At 41.6% G+C, this 18,518-nt stretch overlaps 1 protein-coding gene across 2 annotated transcripts in view; it reads right to left on the reverse strand.

The window, feature by feature from the left end:
- The window catches only part of SLC9A6 (solute carrier family 9 member A6), a 56,894-nt gene that overhangs the window by 16,602 nt on the left and 21,774 nt on the right, over window positions 1-18,518 (reverse strand). The window contains exons 8-15 of one of the 2 annotated variants that reach the window (XM_072816532.1): window positions 18,303-18,408; window positions 17,621-17,709; window positions 14,170-14,283; window positions 9,665-9,776; window positions 8,600-8,753; window positions 4,415-4,504; window positions 3,197-3,227; window positions 818-897 (exon numbers count right to left, since the gene is read on the reverse strand). In XM_072816532.1, the coding sequence (XP_072672633.1) occupies window positions 818-897; window positions 3,197-3,227; window positions 4,415-4,504; window positions 8,600-8,753; window positions 9,665-9,776; window positions 14,170-14,283; window positions 17,621-17,709; window positions 18,303-18,408 (776 nt within the window). The remainder of the gene's footprint in view (window positions 1-817; window positions 898-3,196; window positions 3,228-4,414; window positions 4,505-8,599; window positions 8,754-9,664; window positions 9,777-14,169; window positions 14,284-17,620; window positions 17,710-18,302; window positions 18,409-18,518) is intronic. The other variant, XM_072816531.1, reaches the window with a different exon arrangement.

Genomic DNA, 18,518 nt, shown 5'->3' on the forward strand with positions numbered 1-18,518 from the left:
GAGACACAGGCAGAGGGAGAAGTAGGCTCCTCACAGGGAGCCCGATGTGGGACTCGATCTCTGATCCTGGGATCAGGACCTGAGCCGAAGGCAGGGACCCAACTGCTGAGCCACCCAGGTGTCCCTAGTAAAAATCTTTAAAAAAAAAAAAAAGAAATTCATTTTAATAAATAGTAAGGGATAAAATGTTTTTTAAAAGGCATGCTTTAAACAGGTCATAGAACATAACACGACCCAAAGTAGCATTATGAAGAAGACAGTTACAACAGGAGAAGAAAGAGATTTGGTGAACAATGAAACACTGGCACCCTGAGTAGAGAGGCAAATCTTCCAGCCTCCTGAAAGCTTAGGGAAAATAGGCCCATCACTGGCTACTGTGATCTCTAATATGACTCTATTTTCATCTCATCCTTGAGCTCTTCCCTAAGGCAGCCTTTCCTCTTTTACCCTAGCAAGTGCACTGACAAGGACCAGCAAGTATCTTTTGCAAGATTCACTAAATCAGGTAAAAGACAATGACTGCTCAATAAATAGGACAAAAAATGGAAGAAAAGTCTACCATAAGGGCTCCTGAGGCTCTTCACACAGCCACGTTTTGCATGAACTGGTCTCTGGTGGCTTCATGGGTTTTTCAGGGGAATTGGTTTGTGTGGATTGCTTTTAATAACCTTCTCCAGCCACCACACTGAAGGGGAAAGGGAAGACCCAAGGTAGGTTTTGTATTCCACTTCAGGAAGGGAAGAGTCAGAAGAGCTGTTCCATTAAGTTGAAACTGGCCATGTTCACACTACCATGTTTTCCCCTCAGTTAAGGATACTTATGGTCAAAGTTGTACCATATCCGGAAAAGCCAGGCACTCTCTGCTTTGGTGGTTCTTCTCTCATTTTCAGGAATACCCTGCAAACAGATAATAAAGAAATCAATACATATACCAAGACAAAAAAACAATTTAGAATCATTTCTTTGTAGACTTGGAAATAGGGCCTACTTCATACAAGATACTCTCTATCATGGGTAACATTAGAAACTTAATAGCTTGTATATTGCAGCTTTGGAATACAAAACTGAAATGTTTTTCCAAACACCTCTATTACTCAGGCTGCCTGCTGATTTATGAGTCTATTGTCATTTAGAAAAATCAATGTGGAATAATTAATCCTTAAATCTGAAAGACTTATACCCACAATGTGAACTGCATCTTAAGTAGAAAACATCACATTGACATCCTATCCCTATCTTTGGGAGTTGATATGGGTTCCAAAAGTAACTGGCATTTGCAAAGATGCTACTATGTTCTTAAAACACTAGCAAAATGAAAGCTAGCAAAAAAAAAAAAAAAATTCCATGGTAAGCCTGACTGGCTAGAACTGAAAACTAACATAGCAAGCAGGCCTCTTCTAAAATAGTTTCCAAAAACAAACTGGGTCCTTATTTGTAATGTGGCACAGTCAGCAATGGGAGTTAGGTGATCTGGTTCACCTCAGCTCTGACATGAACTAGTTGGACAAGTCCCTTCCCCCCTCTGAGCCTGGATTTCTTTGTGTATGCAGTGCAAGGTGTAAAGAATCTCAAAGGCCCCTTCTAGTGTGGATGTTCCACGGTTCTATGCTTTCTGAGAACACAGGATTTTGGTTCTTTCCTATCCTTCCTAATCTTCAATATCAATTAATCAATCTTCCTCTCAAAAAAAAAAATCAATCTTCCTCTCAACATGTATCAAAACATATACAATATAAGAATGTTTGAGAATGCTGTACGGGCCTAGGAGACCTGAAAAACACCTGTACTTCCTTCCTTTCACACTGGTAAACAAAGGTTTGTGTATCTGTGTTTTGAAGAGCAACTGATCTATAAATCTCACGATTCCCTCACCGCAAAACACTTATACACCTAAACCCCATATGCTCCATTACTTACTATCACATTCCTCTCTGCTTCCCAGGGGACACTTGAAATATTGCCTACACAATATAACAAAGCAAGACACCCATAGGGTTTGGAAAGCAAGGGAAAAACGGTATTTTTTTTCTGTATCTTACAGCTAGTACTCACCTACCTGGGTTTCTCCGTTCCCCTTTCTCCTCTGTGGTGACAGAGGTGACATAGCAGGCGGAGACTTATGTGGATCATGACCAAGCATTTGTCTGGTGAATTGTATGATACTTTATTCTTGTTTGGACACAAGGGTGGAGGCACTGAAGAACTACTACCTCTTAGAAACTAGCCCAGCATCTCGGCATCATGGGGATTTATCCAGTCTGGTTTGCACAAGTATTTCTAGCCCGTGAAACTATACTTGTCCAGTTCTGACCCACAAAAGAGGCAAGTACTTACTGTATTACATATACACTCATCACTCAACAGCTAACAAAATTAGCATTTAGGAAATGAATCTGAGAAATGATTTTCTTTTTTGAACTACACCCTGAAGACAAATAGACCACAGCTTGTTTCAGACAAGAAAAAGAATATGTTTTGGAAGAGAGGCTTTCCATCTTTAAAAACATAATTTTTGTGATTTCCTATCTAATGTCTAGGATAGTGTCATGTATTCAGTGGTGCTCAGAAGCCATTAAAAAGCAGATGGAAAACAGCAGAAAAGGTGGCCAGTCTAGAGAAGTGACCTACCAGGCTCAGGTTCAGAGGAACAAATGAGAAAAGGGTACCTCGAATTAAGCAAGGATTCATGGGCAAGGTAGAGGCAGGGGGAAAGTACAAAAAAGTACATTCTCCTGAACAGCCAGGGAAGACTGGTTAAAGATTTCAAAGCTTCTAGGAGGTTCTCAAGGGCAGCTGCTGGTCATCCAATTTGAAAGTTACACAGGAAGAGCAGCTGGAGTGGGACTGACATCAGAGACAAGCCTTCATGCGCAAACCAGAGTGGAAAAAGGCTCCATGTGCCAGAGCAGTCGCTTGAAAACCCAGGAGTGCTTAAGGGACTGTTCCCCTCCACAGCCAAAGCTCAGGCTGGCCCACAGATAGGAGAGCCGTCACCCCTGATAACCACATGTTGTCTAAAATTTGGTTTTGTCTCTATGGAGCAGTGAGAAAAGCCAGTAATGATGTCAGTTAAAAGCTGGTACAAACAGGACAGGATCTAAAATAATAGTGGCATGAAGTCTACGGGAGGCCATTTTCTTTCTGAACAGCTGCACGTTTGATGGAAATGCTAGAGACAACACAAATGCATATTTACCAAATGTTCTTGGTCGGAATCAACACCAACCCTAAAGGAGAAACACAAAAGGCAAATGAGATCTTGAGGCCAAAATGAGGTCTATTCACATATGTGCCAATTTGGGCCGCTACTTTCCCTGATACACAAGCTCTGGAATGGTTAACATTTTCTTGCTTCTCTCTGGTTGCTGATGTCCATTTTGGCTCCTGTTACTTTCCTTAGCAACAGCCCGGATCCCGAGGCAGGCATGGTCTACTAACAATTCTCCTCCTGCAATCCCACTTATCAGTTTCAGAAAAATAACATTCTCTTCCCTAAATGGCAGGGCACTGGAAGCAGAGATGGGGAAAGCAACACTGCCCTAGTTGCTGAATAGGAACCAATGGGTAGTTCCAAAAGCAAGGCTGGCATAGTGCAGTTCCAGGAGAGAGCTACGTGTTTTCGGACCTCTCAGCTCTCATGGCAACATTCTGTTATGATGACTGAAGAGAGGGCCCATTTACAGTCCCCCCTACCGCCGCCCCGCCCCATAGGCTAATGGACAGATATTAGCCTGGGTTCTTCATAATTCTCTTTTATCTGCTTAAAATTCCTGCTTCCCGTATCCCAGGGAACAGCTTCATTATGAAGTTTTGACTCCACTCTCTCAACACCGGCACCCACTACTCTGTCTGTTCTTTCTCTAAACCATTTCTCACATCTTCTCTCATTTCCATTCCAACAGCTCAAGCTCAAGGCCTCGTTGTGACTCATGAGGTCTGTTGCAATTGGTAGTAAGGCTGTCCAGCTGCCAGGCTGTCCTCTGCAGTTAGCTGTCTAAAGCATAGAACTCACTGGGTCGTTCCCCCGGCAAAAGACTCTCAGAGTGGCTTACAACCCAGAGGGTCAGGTCTAAAGCCCTTTGGGTGGCACTGAAGGCTCTCTACAGACTAGCGAGCCCTGCCACCCCAAGCTACGTTCCACTCTCATTCCTCTCATTCTCTTCTACATACCCTATATTAGACATATATTTATACCACCTACTCCTCTTCCCAAACTCGTCCTCTCCCAAGCCTCCATGCCTTTGCCCTCTATCTGAAATCCACTGTCCCCTATGTTTTCCTTATTCCTTTGGTGAGTTCCAAATAAACCATTCTATGACCCCTGCAGGTGGAACCATTCTTTCCTCTGGGCTTCAACAGCACTTTCTATATTCCTCTATTACAATACTTAACACAGTAGAGTGTAATTATTTACCTGTCAGTCTCCCCAAATAGACTGTGAGCTCCTTGAGGGTAAAGGCCATGTCTCAATTCATCTCTGTAGCCCCAGAGTCTAGCACAGTACCTGATACACAATAGGTGCTCAAATGTTTATCGATTAAGGTCACTACTACAGATAACACAGAAAAAATAGCAGTGTAAGAAGCTGTAGCAGTAGCATCCCAGAATGCGAATACACCATAGGGAGGAAACTGATGCAAGACCTCATCTGGAAGGCAAGTGAGTCATGGTCAAGTACTTGAAAACAGATGGCCACGACCAGATTCATAATTCAAAGAAAGGCTCGTCTTGTCTTTGTTAAATGGCCAGAAGCTGTTTAATACCTTCTCAGCCACATTAAACTCTAGGCATATTTGTGCATCTAAAGTGACATCTAGTGGTCTTGGAGATAGCACATTTGTAATACTAAGATGGAATGTTACTGGAAGCCAGTTCAGTGTAATAAACATTTATAGAGCATTTATTATCTGCCAGGCACTGTGCTAGGCACAGGGCATAGACACAAATGAGACACAGCGCCTGCCCTCAAGGAGCTCACAGACTAGTTGGGGGTACAGACATAACTAGAGCACTATCCCCAAGGGCTTTGCAATCGGAGAGGGCTGGGCTCCATGTCTGGCCTCAGCTCCTTTCTAGCTAGGTGAACTTAGGTTACATAGCCTGAAGAACCCTGATTTTATCACCTGGAAAACGGGGACAATATCCACCACATAAAGTTGATAAAAGGATTAAATGAGAAAATGTATCTAAAGATTTTAGAAGTGTCTGATGCCTCAGCTCACACTCCCTGAACAGTAGCCCTTCTGGCACTGCTATGATTACAAGGCTGGCTGAGATAAGCGCTCTAACAGGCATACCCATGTAAAGCAAAGGGAGGAGGGGGTCTGACAGAACAGGGCAAAGGGAGGAAGGGGCATCTGAGCTGTGCTGTTTCCTGGGAGTGAAGGGGAAGTCCCGGCAGAGGAAACAGTATGAGCAAAGGCTCAGAGACCAAGAAGTGCCAAGTCTATGTGGGAAATGACAGGGAGCCAAGTGTGACTGTCACAAACCATGTGAGAAGATGCAGGGAGAGCTGGCTAGCTGGCTCTAGCTCACTGAGGATCCTTTGTCCGCACAACAGCTGGAGCGATCCTTTCACACTGTCAAATAGATCATGTCACTCCTTTGCTTTAAAGTCCTACAAGATTTCCGATTGGATTTTAAAATTCAAACTCCTTACCATGTCCTTCAAGGCCAGATAGCAGGGTTCCCCAAACTACGGCCCACAGGCCATGTCCAGTATGCCTCCTGTTTTGTTGGAACACAGCCACGCCAACTGATTTACGTGTTGTCTATGGCTGCTTTCATGTGAGAGTTGAGTAGCTGAGACAGATACCATATGGCCTGCAAAGCCTAGAATATTTACTATCTGGCCCTTTACAGGACACATTTGCCAACCCCTGCCCCTATAGGATCTTGCCTACCTCATCTCCTACCTATCCTGCAATCACCATATTCCAGCTATGTGGGCTTTTTTCTGTTCACTAAACAGGCAAAGTATGCTCTTGCCTCAGAGCCTTTGCACTTCTTTCCTGTACTGCTTGGACCACTCTTCTTCCTGCTCACTGTTTAACTCGCCATATCTTGTCATTCAGGTAGACTGGGCTCAAATGGAACCTCAAAGAGACCTTACCTGACCTCTGTGTATAAAATTCACTCTATCCCTGGTCACTATCACAGTATCGTGTTTGTTATCATAGCACTTAATATCACCTAAATTGTTTTCATCCATTTGTTTACTAGCTTACTGTCTTCTTCCAGTAAAATGTAGACTTCATGAGACCAGAGACCTTTCCTATTTTATTGCTACCACTGTATCCCTCCAAAGCAGGGTCTTTTAGCTTTTGCATTACTGATATTTTGGCCCAGACAATTCTTTGTTGCGGGGGTGCTATCCTGTGCCCTATAGGATGTCTAGAGGCATCCTTGGCCTCTGCTAACTAGATGCTGGGAGCAGCCTCCACTCTTTGATTGTGACAATCAAAAATGTCTCCAGACATTGCCAAATTGCACTCCTCCACTGAGAACCACTAAGAGCCTAAAACAGTGCCTGGCACATGGCTGGTGATCATTTGGCATTAATCAAACAAATAAATAAAAGGCACGTTGGAAGTGCTGTGCTTAAGAGCTTTACAAACATTAGCTCACTGAATCCTCACAACAACCCTGGAGGAGGCAGGTACTATCACACAGGTTACAAATGAGGAACATGAGGCATAAAAAGAGTCAAGAACTTGCCCAAGAACACAGAATTGGAGAATGAAGGAGCAAGAACTCAAAGTCAAACTTCAGTCTGTATGAATTTTAAACTTTAAGGACTTCTCAGCATCATCAAAATTGTCCTAGACAAATCTGGAGTGGGGAGGAGGAGAGAAAAGAAACTTAAAATCCAGCCTCTGCTCACAGAGGCCAAAAAACCCCCCAAACAACCACAACAAGAACTAACCTAAGGCAATGCGTATAATTGTCAAGCTATGCTCCAGGACAGGCAAGATGGGGCCAAAGGGCTTGCAAGTGTGCTGAGGTAGATTCAATTCTAGGTGGGGTTTTTAGTTTAGTTGGGGGGGATAGGCATGGGTATTTTGTGTGGAGGGCTGCCAAGAAAGAGAATGGAGTCCATGGAAACACTGAGACTCTACTGAAGACCATTATTTTTCATCCAATATCTTATATTTAATTTGTTCTCAGTAGAATAAGAATCTTCATTTACAAGCTCTTAAGGGAAGAAAGGAGTTTAATCCTTCCAAAAGTTAACACCCTCCTTTCTTGAGGCAGCATAGTCTATGAGAAATGAGGTGAGACTGGAGGCTGCTCTGTCTGCTACTTAATTCTCTGTATGACCTTGAACAACTTAGAAACTTTTAAAGCCACTATTTCCTCATTTGTAAAATGGAGCTATTGTGATTAGATAAATATGTGACATGCACTTAGCACAATGCCCAGCATATAGTAGGTGCTCAACAAATGCCAGGTCCTCCCTGAAGTAATGATCAGAATTATAAGAACATTATTTTTGATTATACACAATAATAGCACAGAAATGTTAAGAAAGGAGTTTGAACAGTAAAAAGAAATAAAGACAATAACAACATACAAAGTGTGATTTAGGGCCAGCTGGTCTTTAGAATGTTTAAAAGAAAGTTATAATACAATGAAAAAATGGAGAACAAATTCTATAAAATGTGAAATACTGTTTTCTGTAATGAACTCTACACATTCTATAGGCTCAGGAGAAGGTCTATGAAGTTTCAGCCAAACACAGAACTAAAATCTACAAAAGCTTTAGCAACACAGGCTGCTGTATCCATGGAAACAATACAGAACTCTTGAGAGGCCGGAGCTTTCCAATTGAATACATTAACTAGTATGCATTTAACACTAAGTCCTCCAAATCTTGGGTTTGGATAATCAGGTTAGAAACAATGCTGATCATAAAGTTGAAAAAGAAGGATAATGTTTAGTACTGATTAGGGTTGGGATAAACTGGACTTTTTCATATGCTGTAGATGAGAAAAAACATTTTTGATCTGATTGGGTGATATGGATCAAAAGCCTTAATATATGCATTATCCTTTGACCAAGCAATGCCACTCCTAGGAATGGATCCTAAGGAAATAATCAAACAAGTGCACAATAGTGTGTGCTTTTATGAATGTTCACACTGTTAATGGTAACATTAATAGCAAAATTCTCAAATGGTAATGGTAACAGAAAAATCCTAGAAACAATGTAAAAATACAAAGATAGGGATTTGGTTAAATAAATTATGTATGCAGCCATGAATTTCTAATGCAAATATATTTCCTAGCATACATGTCCATGCTATATTACATTTAAAAATTGCTTTACAAGAATACCTGCGGTGCTGTCCCTTTTTGTTAAAAATACATATAACACATAGCAAGAGATCTGGAAGGGCAACCCTCAAAGTGTAAACAATGGTTTTTAACTTTCTTTTGCACATTTCCCATTTTCTTTGTACTACAGGTTACATAATTTTTAAAAAGAAAAAATAAAACATTATACATTTGCCAAAGCTTAAACTTTTCTCATAATTGAAAGAAAAAAAACCCCTAAATTAGAGTTTAATATTAAAATGAGGTCCCCAGACATGACCTACCTTATATGCAAGCACGACAGCATGGCAGTGGTGCCACCACCAAATACCCACACAGTAAAAAACACAATCAGAAGTGTGGTGCTGAACATCATTTGCCGTGCGTAAGTGGCAGTATCTCGAATGGCCAAAGCAAATGCCATTGCGCCACGGAGGCCTGCAAGGGCATGAAAGAGGCATTTCTTCAATAACTCATTACCAATGCAAGCTTTGGAAATTCAGAAAAATAAGGCACAGTCTTAAGAACTTAGAAGCATCTGAACAAATATGGAATCTATATTAACATACAAAAGTATGTATAGGTACAGAGAATTAGAGGATCCTGACATGTGCTGGCCTTTAGAAATATTTTAAAATTTATTTTTATATTTACATCCAGTAAAATCCACTTTTTTCACATTCAGTCCCGTGAGTTTTAACAATGCACAGGTGCATGTCCATTAGCACAACCAAAGCACAGAGCAGTGTCACCACCCCTAACTTCCCCCTCACCAAATCCTTGGTGCTATATCTTTTTAGCCCAACCTCTCTGTCACCCTGCCAAAGCCCAGGTAGCCATTGAGCTGTTCTCCACCACTGTGCTTTTATCTTTTTGAGGATATAATCCTTGGAGACTGGCTTCATTCACTCAGGGTGATGCCTCTGAGGTGCATCCATGTTGTTGTACATATCACTAGTTTGACATTTTAGTGCTAAGGAACACCCCATGGCCTCATAGATGTCCTATGATTTGCCTATTCATTCACCCACTGGGCTGTTTCCAGGTTTTGGCAATTATGACTATAACTGCCATAAAAACTCACATATAGATTTTTGTGTGAAAATGCAGGAATCTTTATCTTCTCCACTACATGTGACATATTTCTGAATCAGGAATTTGAAACCAGAAAAAAATTCTCACATAACGGAACAGGACACTATAAAAAGAATTTTCCATTGGAGGTTGCAACTTCAAGGTTTAAGGGAGTCTTATATTATTAGCATATCATTTCTGTTTAAAATCAAGCTAGCATATGTGTTGTGAGTGGTTTCTTGGAGTGGGCCAAGAGAGGGAAAATTACAACTTACCAGCAAACATCATCATGTGCTGAAAATTTGATCCAATCTTACTTCTTCTACCCAAATTAAGTAAGAGGGACAAGGGGTAAATATTAGCAGCTCTTCCCAAGAAAATAGCAATCTGAAATTAAAATGTTAAGGCCGATTTCTTTTTACTATTAATATTATCTAGGCTACACATTCAAGATGGTGAGAGACTATCTTCAGGAGCTTAGTCTCTGGGGTACCTGGGTAACTCAGTCAGTTAAGCATCTCTTGATTTTTGGCTCAGGGCATCTCAAAGTCATGAGATTGAGCCCTGTGCTTGTCCTTCCCCCCACCACCATGCATGCGCACTCTCTCTCAAATAAATAAATAAAATCTTAAAAAAAAAGAAATTCAGTCTCTAACAGTCTTTTGCTTCTGGTAACAGTGCTATCTGATGGAACTTTCTGTGATGACAACAATGTTCTATATCTGCACTAACATGGTGAGTGCCTGAAATGTGGCTAGAGTAGCAAGGAAATAAACTTTCAATTTTATTTCATTTAAATTAACTTAAATTTAAATAATTACACACAGTTAATTACTACCAAATTGGACAGTGCAGCTCTAACATATGCGAAATGCATTAGATGAATAGAAACACATTTAAAAGCTGATCTTCTTTGGTATAATGGTAAGATTATTAATATCATAGGTTAAGCCATCTTAATTTAAGTCTGTGTTGGTGGGAGGGAAAGTTATACAGACTAAACTTGCCCTTGCTTCCTCAGAACAAAGAAAAGGGCAGCTCTAATCTCTCCTACAACTGAAATTCCTACTTGCCCAGATGTGTTCCTCCAAGTCTATACTTCCACCCTGCTTCAAATGGAAGTCTTAATGGAAATTCAGATTGGCTTTAACTAGAAACCAGTCCTCGTGTCTTTTTGCCCAGCTTGCTGTGTGTAGAGATTCCTGCTTTACAATTACAATGTTTATTTTGTTATAATACAGTCTCCGTCCCATTTTCTTTTTTTTAAATTTTTATTTATTTATGATAGTAACACAGAGAGAGAAAGAGAGAGAGGCAGAGACATAGGCAGAGGGAGAAGCAGGCTCCATGCATCGGGAGCCCGACGTGGGATTCGATCCCGGGTCTCCAGGATCGTGCCCTGGGCCAAAGGCAGGCGCCAAACCGCTGCGCCACCCAGGGATCCCTCTGTCCCATTTTCTAAAAGGGATATAAAGGAACATTTAAGATGAAAAAAAAACCAAGGTTGGGGAAAGTGGGGGAGGAGAAAAAAAAAACTAGTTGGAGTAAACAGTGTTGACCTAAGTAACACTGGAGGTGGACAGAGGCTGTAAGATTACCAGCACAAGGAACTGCACATAAGCATCATGTGCTTGTTAGTCAAGTTGTTTGCTATGGGAGTACTGGTTAACAATTCTGATACTCCTATATGTGCTGGAATGGAACAATTAAGGAAATAGGATGGTGGACGGTGGAAGCCAGGTTTCTCACTACCGGAATAGGAGTTCACAGATTATCAAGAGGATGATTCTGAGAATCTGCATTAAGTATGAGCTTGATCTAAAGATAATGTGTCAATACTGGTTCATTAATTGTGGCAAGTGTATCATGCTAATGTGAGATATTAATAACAGGCAAACTTGGGTGTGGGGTATATAAGAACTTCCTGTATTATCTTCACAATTTTCCTATAAATCTAAAACTACTTTAGATTGCAAAGGTTTTAATAACAATAAATAACAATTAAATAAATAACAATTAAATAGCAATTCTCTAAAAAAATAAGAAAATAATAACAAAACACATGGGCCAATGTAGCAGTGACTGCTAGTTATATCCTCAATGTCTAGACTTCTCTTCCTCTCTAATCATAGACCCTCCTCACTTTTACCTCCAAATTTCATCTGCATACACAGTCACCTAAAGAATAGAATGCCCAGCTTCTCTTGTAAGTCCATGTAACCCAATGGATGTTAAGTGGAAGTGATGTGTGCCTATTTGGGGCCATGTCCTTAAAAGGAAATGGCAGACACAGGGGTGAGCCATGCTGGTCCCTAAGAATAACGGCAACTCCCTAAAGATGGGTGCAAAAAGGCTGCTTGGGTCCCTGATGACCCTGTGGAGCATAGCTGCCACAACAGTTCAGACTCTGACATGAGAAAGAAAGAAACTTCTGTCTTGTTTAAACCTTGGTTAGGGCAGCCCAGGTGGCTCAGCGGTTTAGCTCCACCTTCAGCCCAGGGCGTGATCCTGGAGTCCCAGGATCGAGTCCCACATGGGGCTCCCTGCATGGGGCCTGCCTCTCCTCCTGCTTGTGTCTCTGCCTCCCTCTCTCTCTCTCTCGAATAAATAAATAAAAATCTTTTTTAAAAAGTGAAAAAAATTAAAAAAATAAACAAACCTTGGTTAATTTGGGTCACTGGCACATAAAGTCAAACCTATATCTAACTAATACAGCCAGCAAGAGGACAACTCTCTCCTGGTAAAAGTCAATTTTCATGGTAGGCTTTTTCACTGAGGAACCTGAGTCCTCACAGACTCAGAAACCTATAGAGAATATTTAGCCTCATTTCTGGATAAGTATAGTAGATCGAGCCAGTTGACTGCTCAAAAGTTTCTCAAAGACTAGCAGGATATGAAGTGACTGATCTCATGGGAGTCTTCCAGCTAGGTTTCTTCTCTTAATAGGGTTTTCCTCTTTTTTTTTTTTTTGCCTGAAGTTCATTCCCAGAAGATTAAATACAGAATGGCATTTCAGTAATACCTTGCTTTCTAATAGAGATCCTGCTTCAAGCTTTAATTTTAAAAATATTTCTGGTAATCTCTTTGGCTTCATTCTGAAGTAGTTTTAAAAAATAGTTCTTTTGGAAACCACTAATTTAAACATCTCCCTCTCTAAACACATTCTCTGCTTTCATGTTTCACGTTTATCTATTCCCCTTGGATGGCTCCTCACCTCTACCTCCCTGGGACCTCCCATCCAAAGAACCCTCAAGTCTTCCCTCAAACAACCAGTCCTCATTTCTTCACTTCCTTTCTCAGCCACATCTTAATAACACTCTTCCCTGTACCCTACACTCATTTGTCCCTCTCTGGGTTTTCACTGTACTCACTTGACTAAACCCCAAACCTCAAAGGACCCATCTCTCTTTCCTCGTGCTTCCAGCCAAGTACTCCTCGACAAAGTTGTACAACAGGGCAGACTTGATTCTACTGTTAGTACCTATTCCTCAAACTCTAATGAGTCCTTAATGCTGCTCGGCAATCCTACTGCATTTCTTCAGTCAACTCACTCACTTGCTCGTCCGCTCTCTATGTCTATTTCCAAGCCTTCTCCTCAAAACTCCTATCATCCATGGAAGCCAGCCGTCAATATGGTTCCCAATCCCTGCTTCCTAGTATCCATACCTTCGTGTAGTCCCTGCTCACACTGTACCAGGGTCCACCAGTGTGACCAATAGAATGTGGGCGGAAGGGATGATGGTCACTTTCAAGATTAGGTTATAAACAGCACTTCAGCTTCCATCTTGGTGCTCTTTCAGCTTACTCCCTCTGGGGGAAGCTATGTTGTGAGCTGCCCCATGGAGAGGTCCCCTGAAGCAAAACTTAGGCCTCTGATTAATGACCATGTGAGTGAACTTGGGGAGGATCTTGCAAGCCTCAGTCAAGTCCTGAAAGAGTATAGCCCCAGTCCACAGCGTGACGCATTCTCACGAGAGATCGCTGTGCCAGAACCCAACTAAACTGTTCTTGGATTCCTGACCTTCAGAAACTGTGTGAGGTAATACATGTTTGTTGTTTTAAGCTGCTACATTTTAGGGGACTTTGTTATACAATAAATAACTGATAGGCCACCTACTCCTCCCTCCCTCTCAGCAGATGCTCACCACCTACTTTACAGATAAAAATAGAAGCCATCAAACAGGAACTCCATCTTACAGGTGTTTACCTGCATCTTTACATTCCCTGTCCTCTCCTGGAACAATGGTGGGGCTGTTCCTCCTCCTTCTGGAGGCCAAACCCTCCCCACATGTTGGATTTCATTTTCTCCTGCCTTCTCCTAAGGCTGGCACTACTGAGTGCTCTCTTTCATGTACCCAGCTTCCCCATTTTGGCTGGTTTTTAAAGCCAGAGCCAGAGCCAGAGCAAAGCAGCCTCATTTAGCCTTTCACCATCTTGCAACTACTGCCCTGTGGTACAGACTGGCAAACTCTTTCCCAGGATCTACTCTCTCTCTGTCTTCCATTCAGTGACAGAGGATAAACAGTTTTATTCTCAGGGACTGGTGGAATGAGCAAAGACTTTTTTTCTGTCATTTCAACCTGTGTTATTTGTGTAATAAACGAAAATGAAAAGAGAACAGAATAAAAAATAGAACAGGAACAAGAGTTGGAATCCTTCTTTGTTTTACTGAGGAAAATTTTATATATTTAAATGTATTCTTATCACTCATCATCCAGAAAACATGTGCGAATCTCAACTGAAAAGAAGTTTTCAAAACAGAACACGTAATAAAGGATACAAATGCTCCTACTACAAATGTTGGGTTAAAGACATGGTTCTGGAAGGTGAACAGTGTCAGTCCCATGTAGGAGAAGATGAAATTCTCTGCCAAGAAATTGAGAAGCTCAAACAACTGAAACGAAATTTTAAAAGGTTAGTCCAGTAAATACATTAAGTTACGTAATCTGAAAACACAAACATCATGAAGATAAAGACGAAGACACCTCACATACATAAAGCTCATGTATATCCCTAAAATATGTGCTTCGGGAGGAAGCAAATACAGAGATGACATTTTCTAGTCCCTCAGAAAAAGCCAGAAATGTTCCCACACATCCCCCATCAGCTTCCTTTGTCAATCCCCATGTTCAGTCACCCTCCTCCTCCCCCTCCCCCTCCTCCTCCTCCTCCAAACCCTGTCAAGTTTTCTTTGGGGATGTTTCTTGCCCCTGTCACTGCCTTAGTCTATAGCTTTCATTACACCCCACCCATAATAATGCAAAGGGTCCTGAACCGTATTCCTGTTGCCCCTGTTCTGTACCCTCACCCAGTGAGTCTCTCTTGACATGGCAGTTTGAAGACGCCACCCTCTTTTAGACTGGAAGATCCAGTTCAAATTCTTTTCTCTTGGCATCAAATGTTTCATGACAACTTTCATATCACCACCTTGTTGCTGATTTCACTTTTTACATGGGTCTCAGCCCTGGTTCAGGGAGTATGGGTTTACGCATGATAGCCCTGTGCTCTGTACCCCTGCTGCTGTCTGCCCACCCCTGCCCATTCATGCCACAGCTTGTCAAGTGTTCCTGACAGAGCAGGGATCTGAGCCTGGTGACTTGCCAAATGAATTCCAGGCCCTCTGTAATCCAGCGTCCCTCTGTCCATCCGAGTTATCTACCACTGCTCTTGAACACAAGCCCTCTGCCCCACTAAAACAGGGTGGTGGTTAAGTAACAACATGGGCCCAGGAGTCAAAATGCCTTGGCTTGAATCTTGCTTTTCCCACTTGCTGGCTGTGTGGCTTTGGGCAAGATAACCTTTCTAAACTGGGCTTGCCTCATTCTTGAAAAATGGGAATTAAAAATGGAAATAAGTAAGCATGTACTTAATTTAAATGACTTAATATACTATTATCATTAGTTACTTATTTGTTTAATGATAATGGCTTAACTTTATCCATTTTTTTACTATGTGTCTGATACTATGCTAAGGACTTTACAAGCATTATTTCATTTTAATCTCACAACTCTATGAGGTAGGTACTATTGTTACCCTCATTTTAAAGATGACAAAACTGAAGTACAGAGAAGTTATGGAACTTGCCCCTAGTCACACAGCCAGCAAGTAGTGGAACCAGGATTTGGAACAACACAGACTCTCTGCTTTAATCCATAAAATCAAGAGCTGGCAAATTTTTTCTATGAAGGACCAGAGAGAGAGAGAGAGAGAGAGTAAACATTTTGAGGCTGTATGGGCCACATAGGGCCCATCACAATCATTCAATTCTACCAATGTAGCACAAAAGCAGCCACAGACTACATGTTAAAAAATAGGGGTGGCAGTGTGCCAGTAAAACTACTAACGGACACTGAAATTTGTATGTCATATAATTTTCGTGTGTCACAAAATCTTTTGTTTCCAACCATTTAGAAATGTAAAAATCATCCTCAGCTCACAGACTTTACAGGGAGGTTTGGCCATCATTTGCCCACCCCTGCACCAGACTTTGCGGCCTTCCTTTCGCTAACATTAGCCACCTTTTTGTTTCTGTCTTTGCCAGTATTGTTTCCTTTCTGATTTTTTTCTTACGCTTTTTCTGTTTTTCTGAATCCTTCCTGTCTTTCTAGGTTAACCATTTCTTCTATGATAGTTTTCTAGCCTCCTCAAGCCTCAGACCATTTCCCTTGTGACTTCTTGTATGACATATCATGTGAAACACACAATATAGAAGTTCTATTAATCTGGGTTTTTAAAAAGATTTTATTTATTTATTCATGAGTGACAGAGAGAGAGAGGCAGAGACACAGGCAGAGGGAGAAGCAGGCTCCATGCAGGGAGCCTGATGCGGGACTCAATCCTGGGATTCCAGGATCATGCCCTGGGCCAAAGGCAGGCACTAAACTGCTGAGCCACCCAGGGATCCCCTGGGTTTTTTTTTTTTTTAATGTTATACAGCTTCGTATTACCAACAAGACTGGAAACTCCTACCTTGTTTTCCTCAAATTCTCCACTCCATTGCCTAGAAAAATACTGAACACCCCAGCTGATTTTCCTCCCTACGCTTACTGCAGTGAATTAATTCATAAAAGAGATCTGTAGCCCAGTGTATATGCTTGGTGGAAGAAAAATCTAATCTCTTTTGAGAAGTTAGGAAAAAAACACAGGCCATATACTAAATTTGTAGCTCCAGAATAAAGAAAAAAAGAATAAGGACATTTGCTCCTGCTTTATCAGGAGCCCTTTCCAGGGTACCTGGGTGGCTCAGTGGTTAATTGGCTCAGGTCATGATCTCCGGGGTACTGGGATTGAGTCCTGCATCAGGCTCCCCATGCGGAGCCTGCTTCTCCCTCTGCCTGTGTCTCTGCCTCTCATGAATAAATAAATAAATACTTTTAAAAAGGAGCCCTTTCCAGGCTAATCTCACTGTGTAGTCATCTGGCAAAACTGAAAGCATCTAATTATAATCAAGTATGCATTTGTTTCTATTGTAGACATTACATATTGTTCATTCATGGTCCCAAATGCCTCATAAGACTAGGAAATGCTAGGACACCTGGATGGCTCAGTGGTTGAGCATCTGCCTTCAGCTCAGGGCGTGATCCTGGGGTCCAGGGACTAAGTCCCTGCATCAGGGTCCCTGCATGGAGCCTGCTTCTCCCTTTGCCTATATCTCTGCCTCTCTCGGTGTCTCTAATGAATAAATAAATAAAATCTTAAACAAAGACTAGGAAATGCTATGCCTATTTCCTTTATGGTTCTCTCCAGGTACTCTGCACACCTGATCATTCAGTACCATATGAAACCTAACCACTGGTGTAGCTGACATTCCTGGAAACAGAGCAGCTGCAAAGGGCCTGAAAGAGGTCGATCTTCTCTGTATCAGCTGGCAGTAGATCCAGTCAGATCAGAAATTATTCTTGTTTCTATCATTGAGCAGTACTGCTAGTCAGACCTGAGTGAACTTCCAAAACATTCCTCTTAAAAGCAATTTGATTAGGGAAACAAGGAAAGGAAGCCAATTGATTCCTGGAGCCACAGTAATAATGCCCCCTAGGTATTCTGCTGAACTATCTCTACCTTAAAGCTGCTACTCTTCAACCCACCAATCCCATCTATCTCTGGAGTCAAAGGAAGAGGAGCTGAAAGGAGTAGACATTGTTTGGAACCAACTAATGATTTTTCAGTTAAAAAACCTTTGGTTTTGCTGTAAGGAGGAAAAGTTTATTCACAAACTATAAAGTTTCTCTTACCTGTTTAGTTCTATGCTGGGATTCTGTGGACAAATTATTGTATGTATAATGGGCCTGTGTGATACCGCAAAACAACACTGCAACCACACCTATAAAGACAACAAGTTCCAAGTTCAAATCAAAGGAGACTTCTTGACTTTCATATTGAGGCTTTTTTTTGGTATATTTTTTATTGGAGTTCAATTTGCCAACATATAGCATAACACCCAGTGCTCATCCCGTCAAGTGCTCCCCTCAGTGCTTGTCACCCAGTCACCCCATCCCCCTGCCCACCTTCCCTTTCCATTTCCCCTTGTTCGTTTCCCAGTTAGGTGTCTCTCATGTTCTGTCACCCTCACTGATATTTCCCACTCATTTTCTCTCCTTTCCCCTTTATTCCCTTTCACTATTTTTTATATTCCCCAAATGGATGAGACCATACAGTGTTTGTCCTTCTCCGATTCATATTGAGGCTTTTATTTTACAGAAGATCATGTGCTTAGCACTGAAATTTCCAGTTGTGACTTACTTTGTTAAGAGGAATCACTTCTATTAAAAATATTTTTATATTCTAAAGGGACAGCATAAATCCCAACCCTAGTAAGTATGTTCAGATGCTAGAGGATGTGCCCATGTGTAGAAAAAATGACTGGCAAAGTCATTACCCATGAAGGCTTATAGTCAAAAAGAGAAAGGAACCTACCTGTGAAACCCCATGCTTCAGCCAAGAGGAAGGTACTCCAGGACATCAAGAAGAACAAGCCTGTCTCCAACAGCTGGAACTCCCGTAATTTGGTGAACTTTGTCACGTAAGACTGTCAAGGTCCGTAATGAGACCTCGTAAAACAGAAGTAAGACTACAAAAAATAATAGTTGAGGCAAGGCAACCATGAAAGGCCAAGAAGGGTTCTCCAATCTA

Source organism: Canis lupus, chromosome X (genome assembly GCF_048164855.1).
Source record: "Canis lupus baileyi chromosome X, mCanLup2.hap1, whole genome shotgun sequence".
In the NCBI taxonomy this organism is placed as follows: Eukaryota; Metazoa; Chordata; class Mammalia; order Carnivora; family Canidae; genus Canis; species Canis lupus.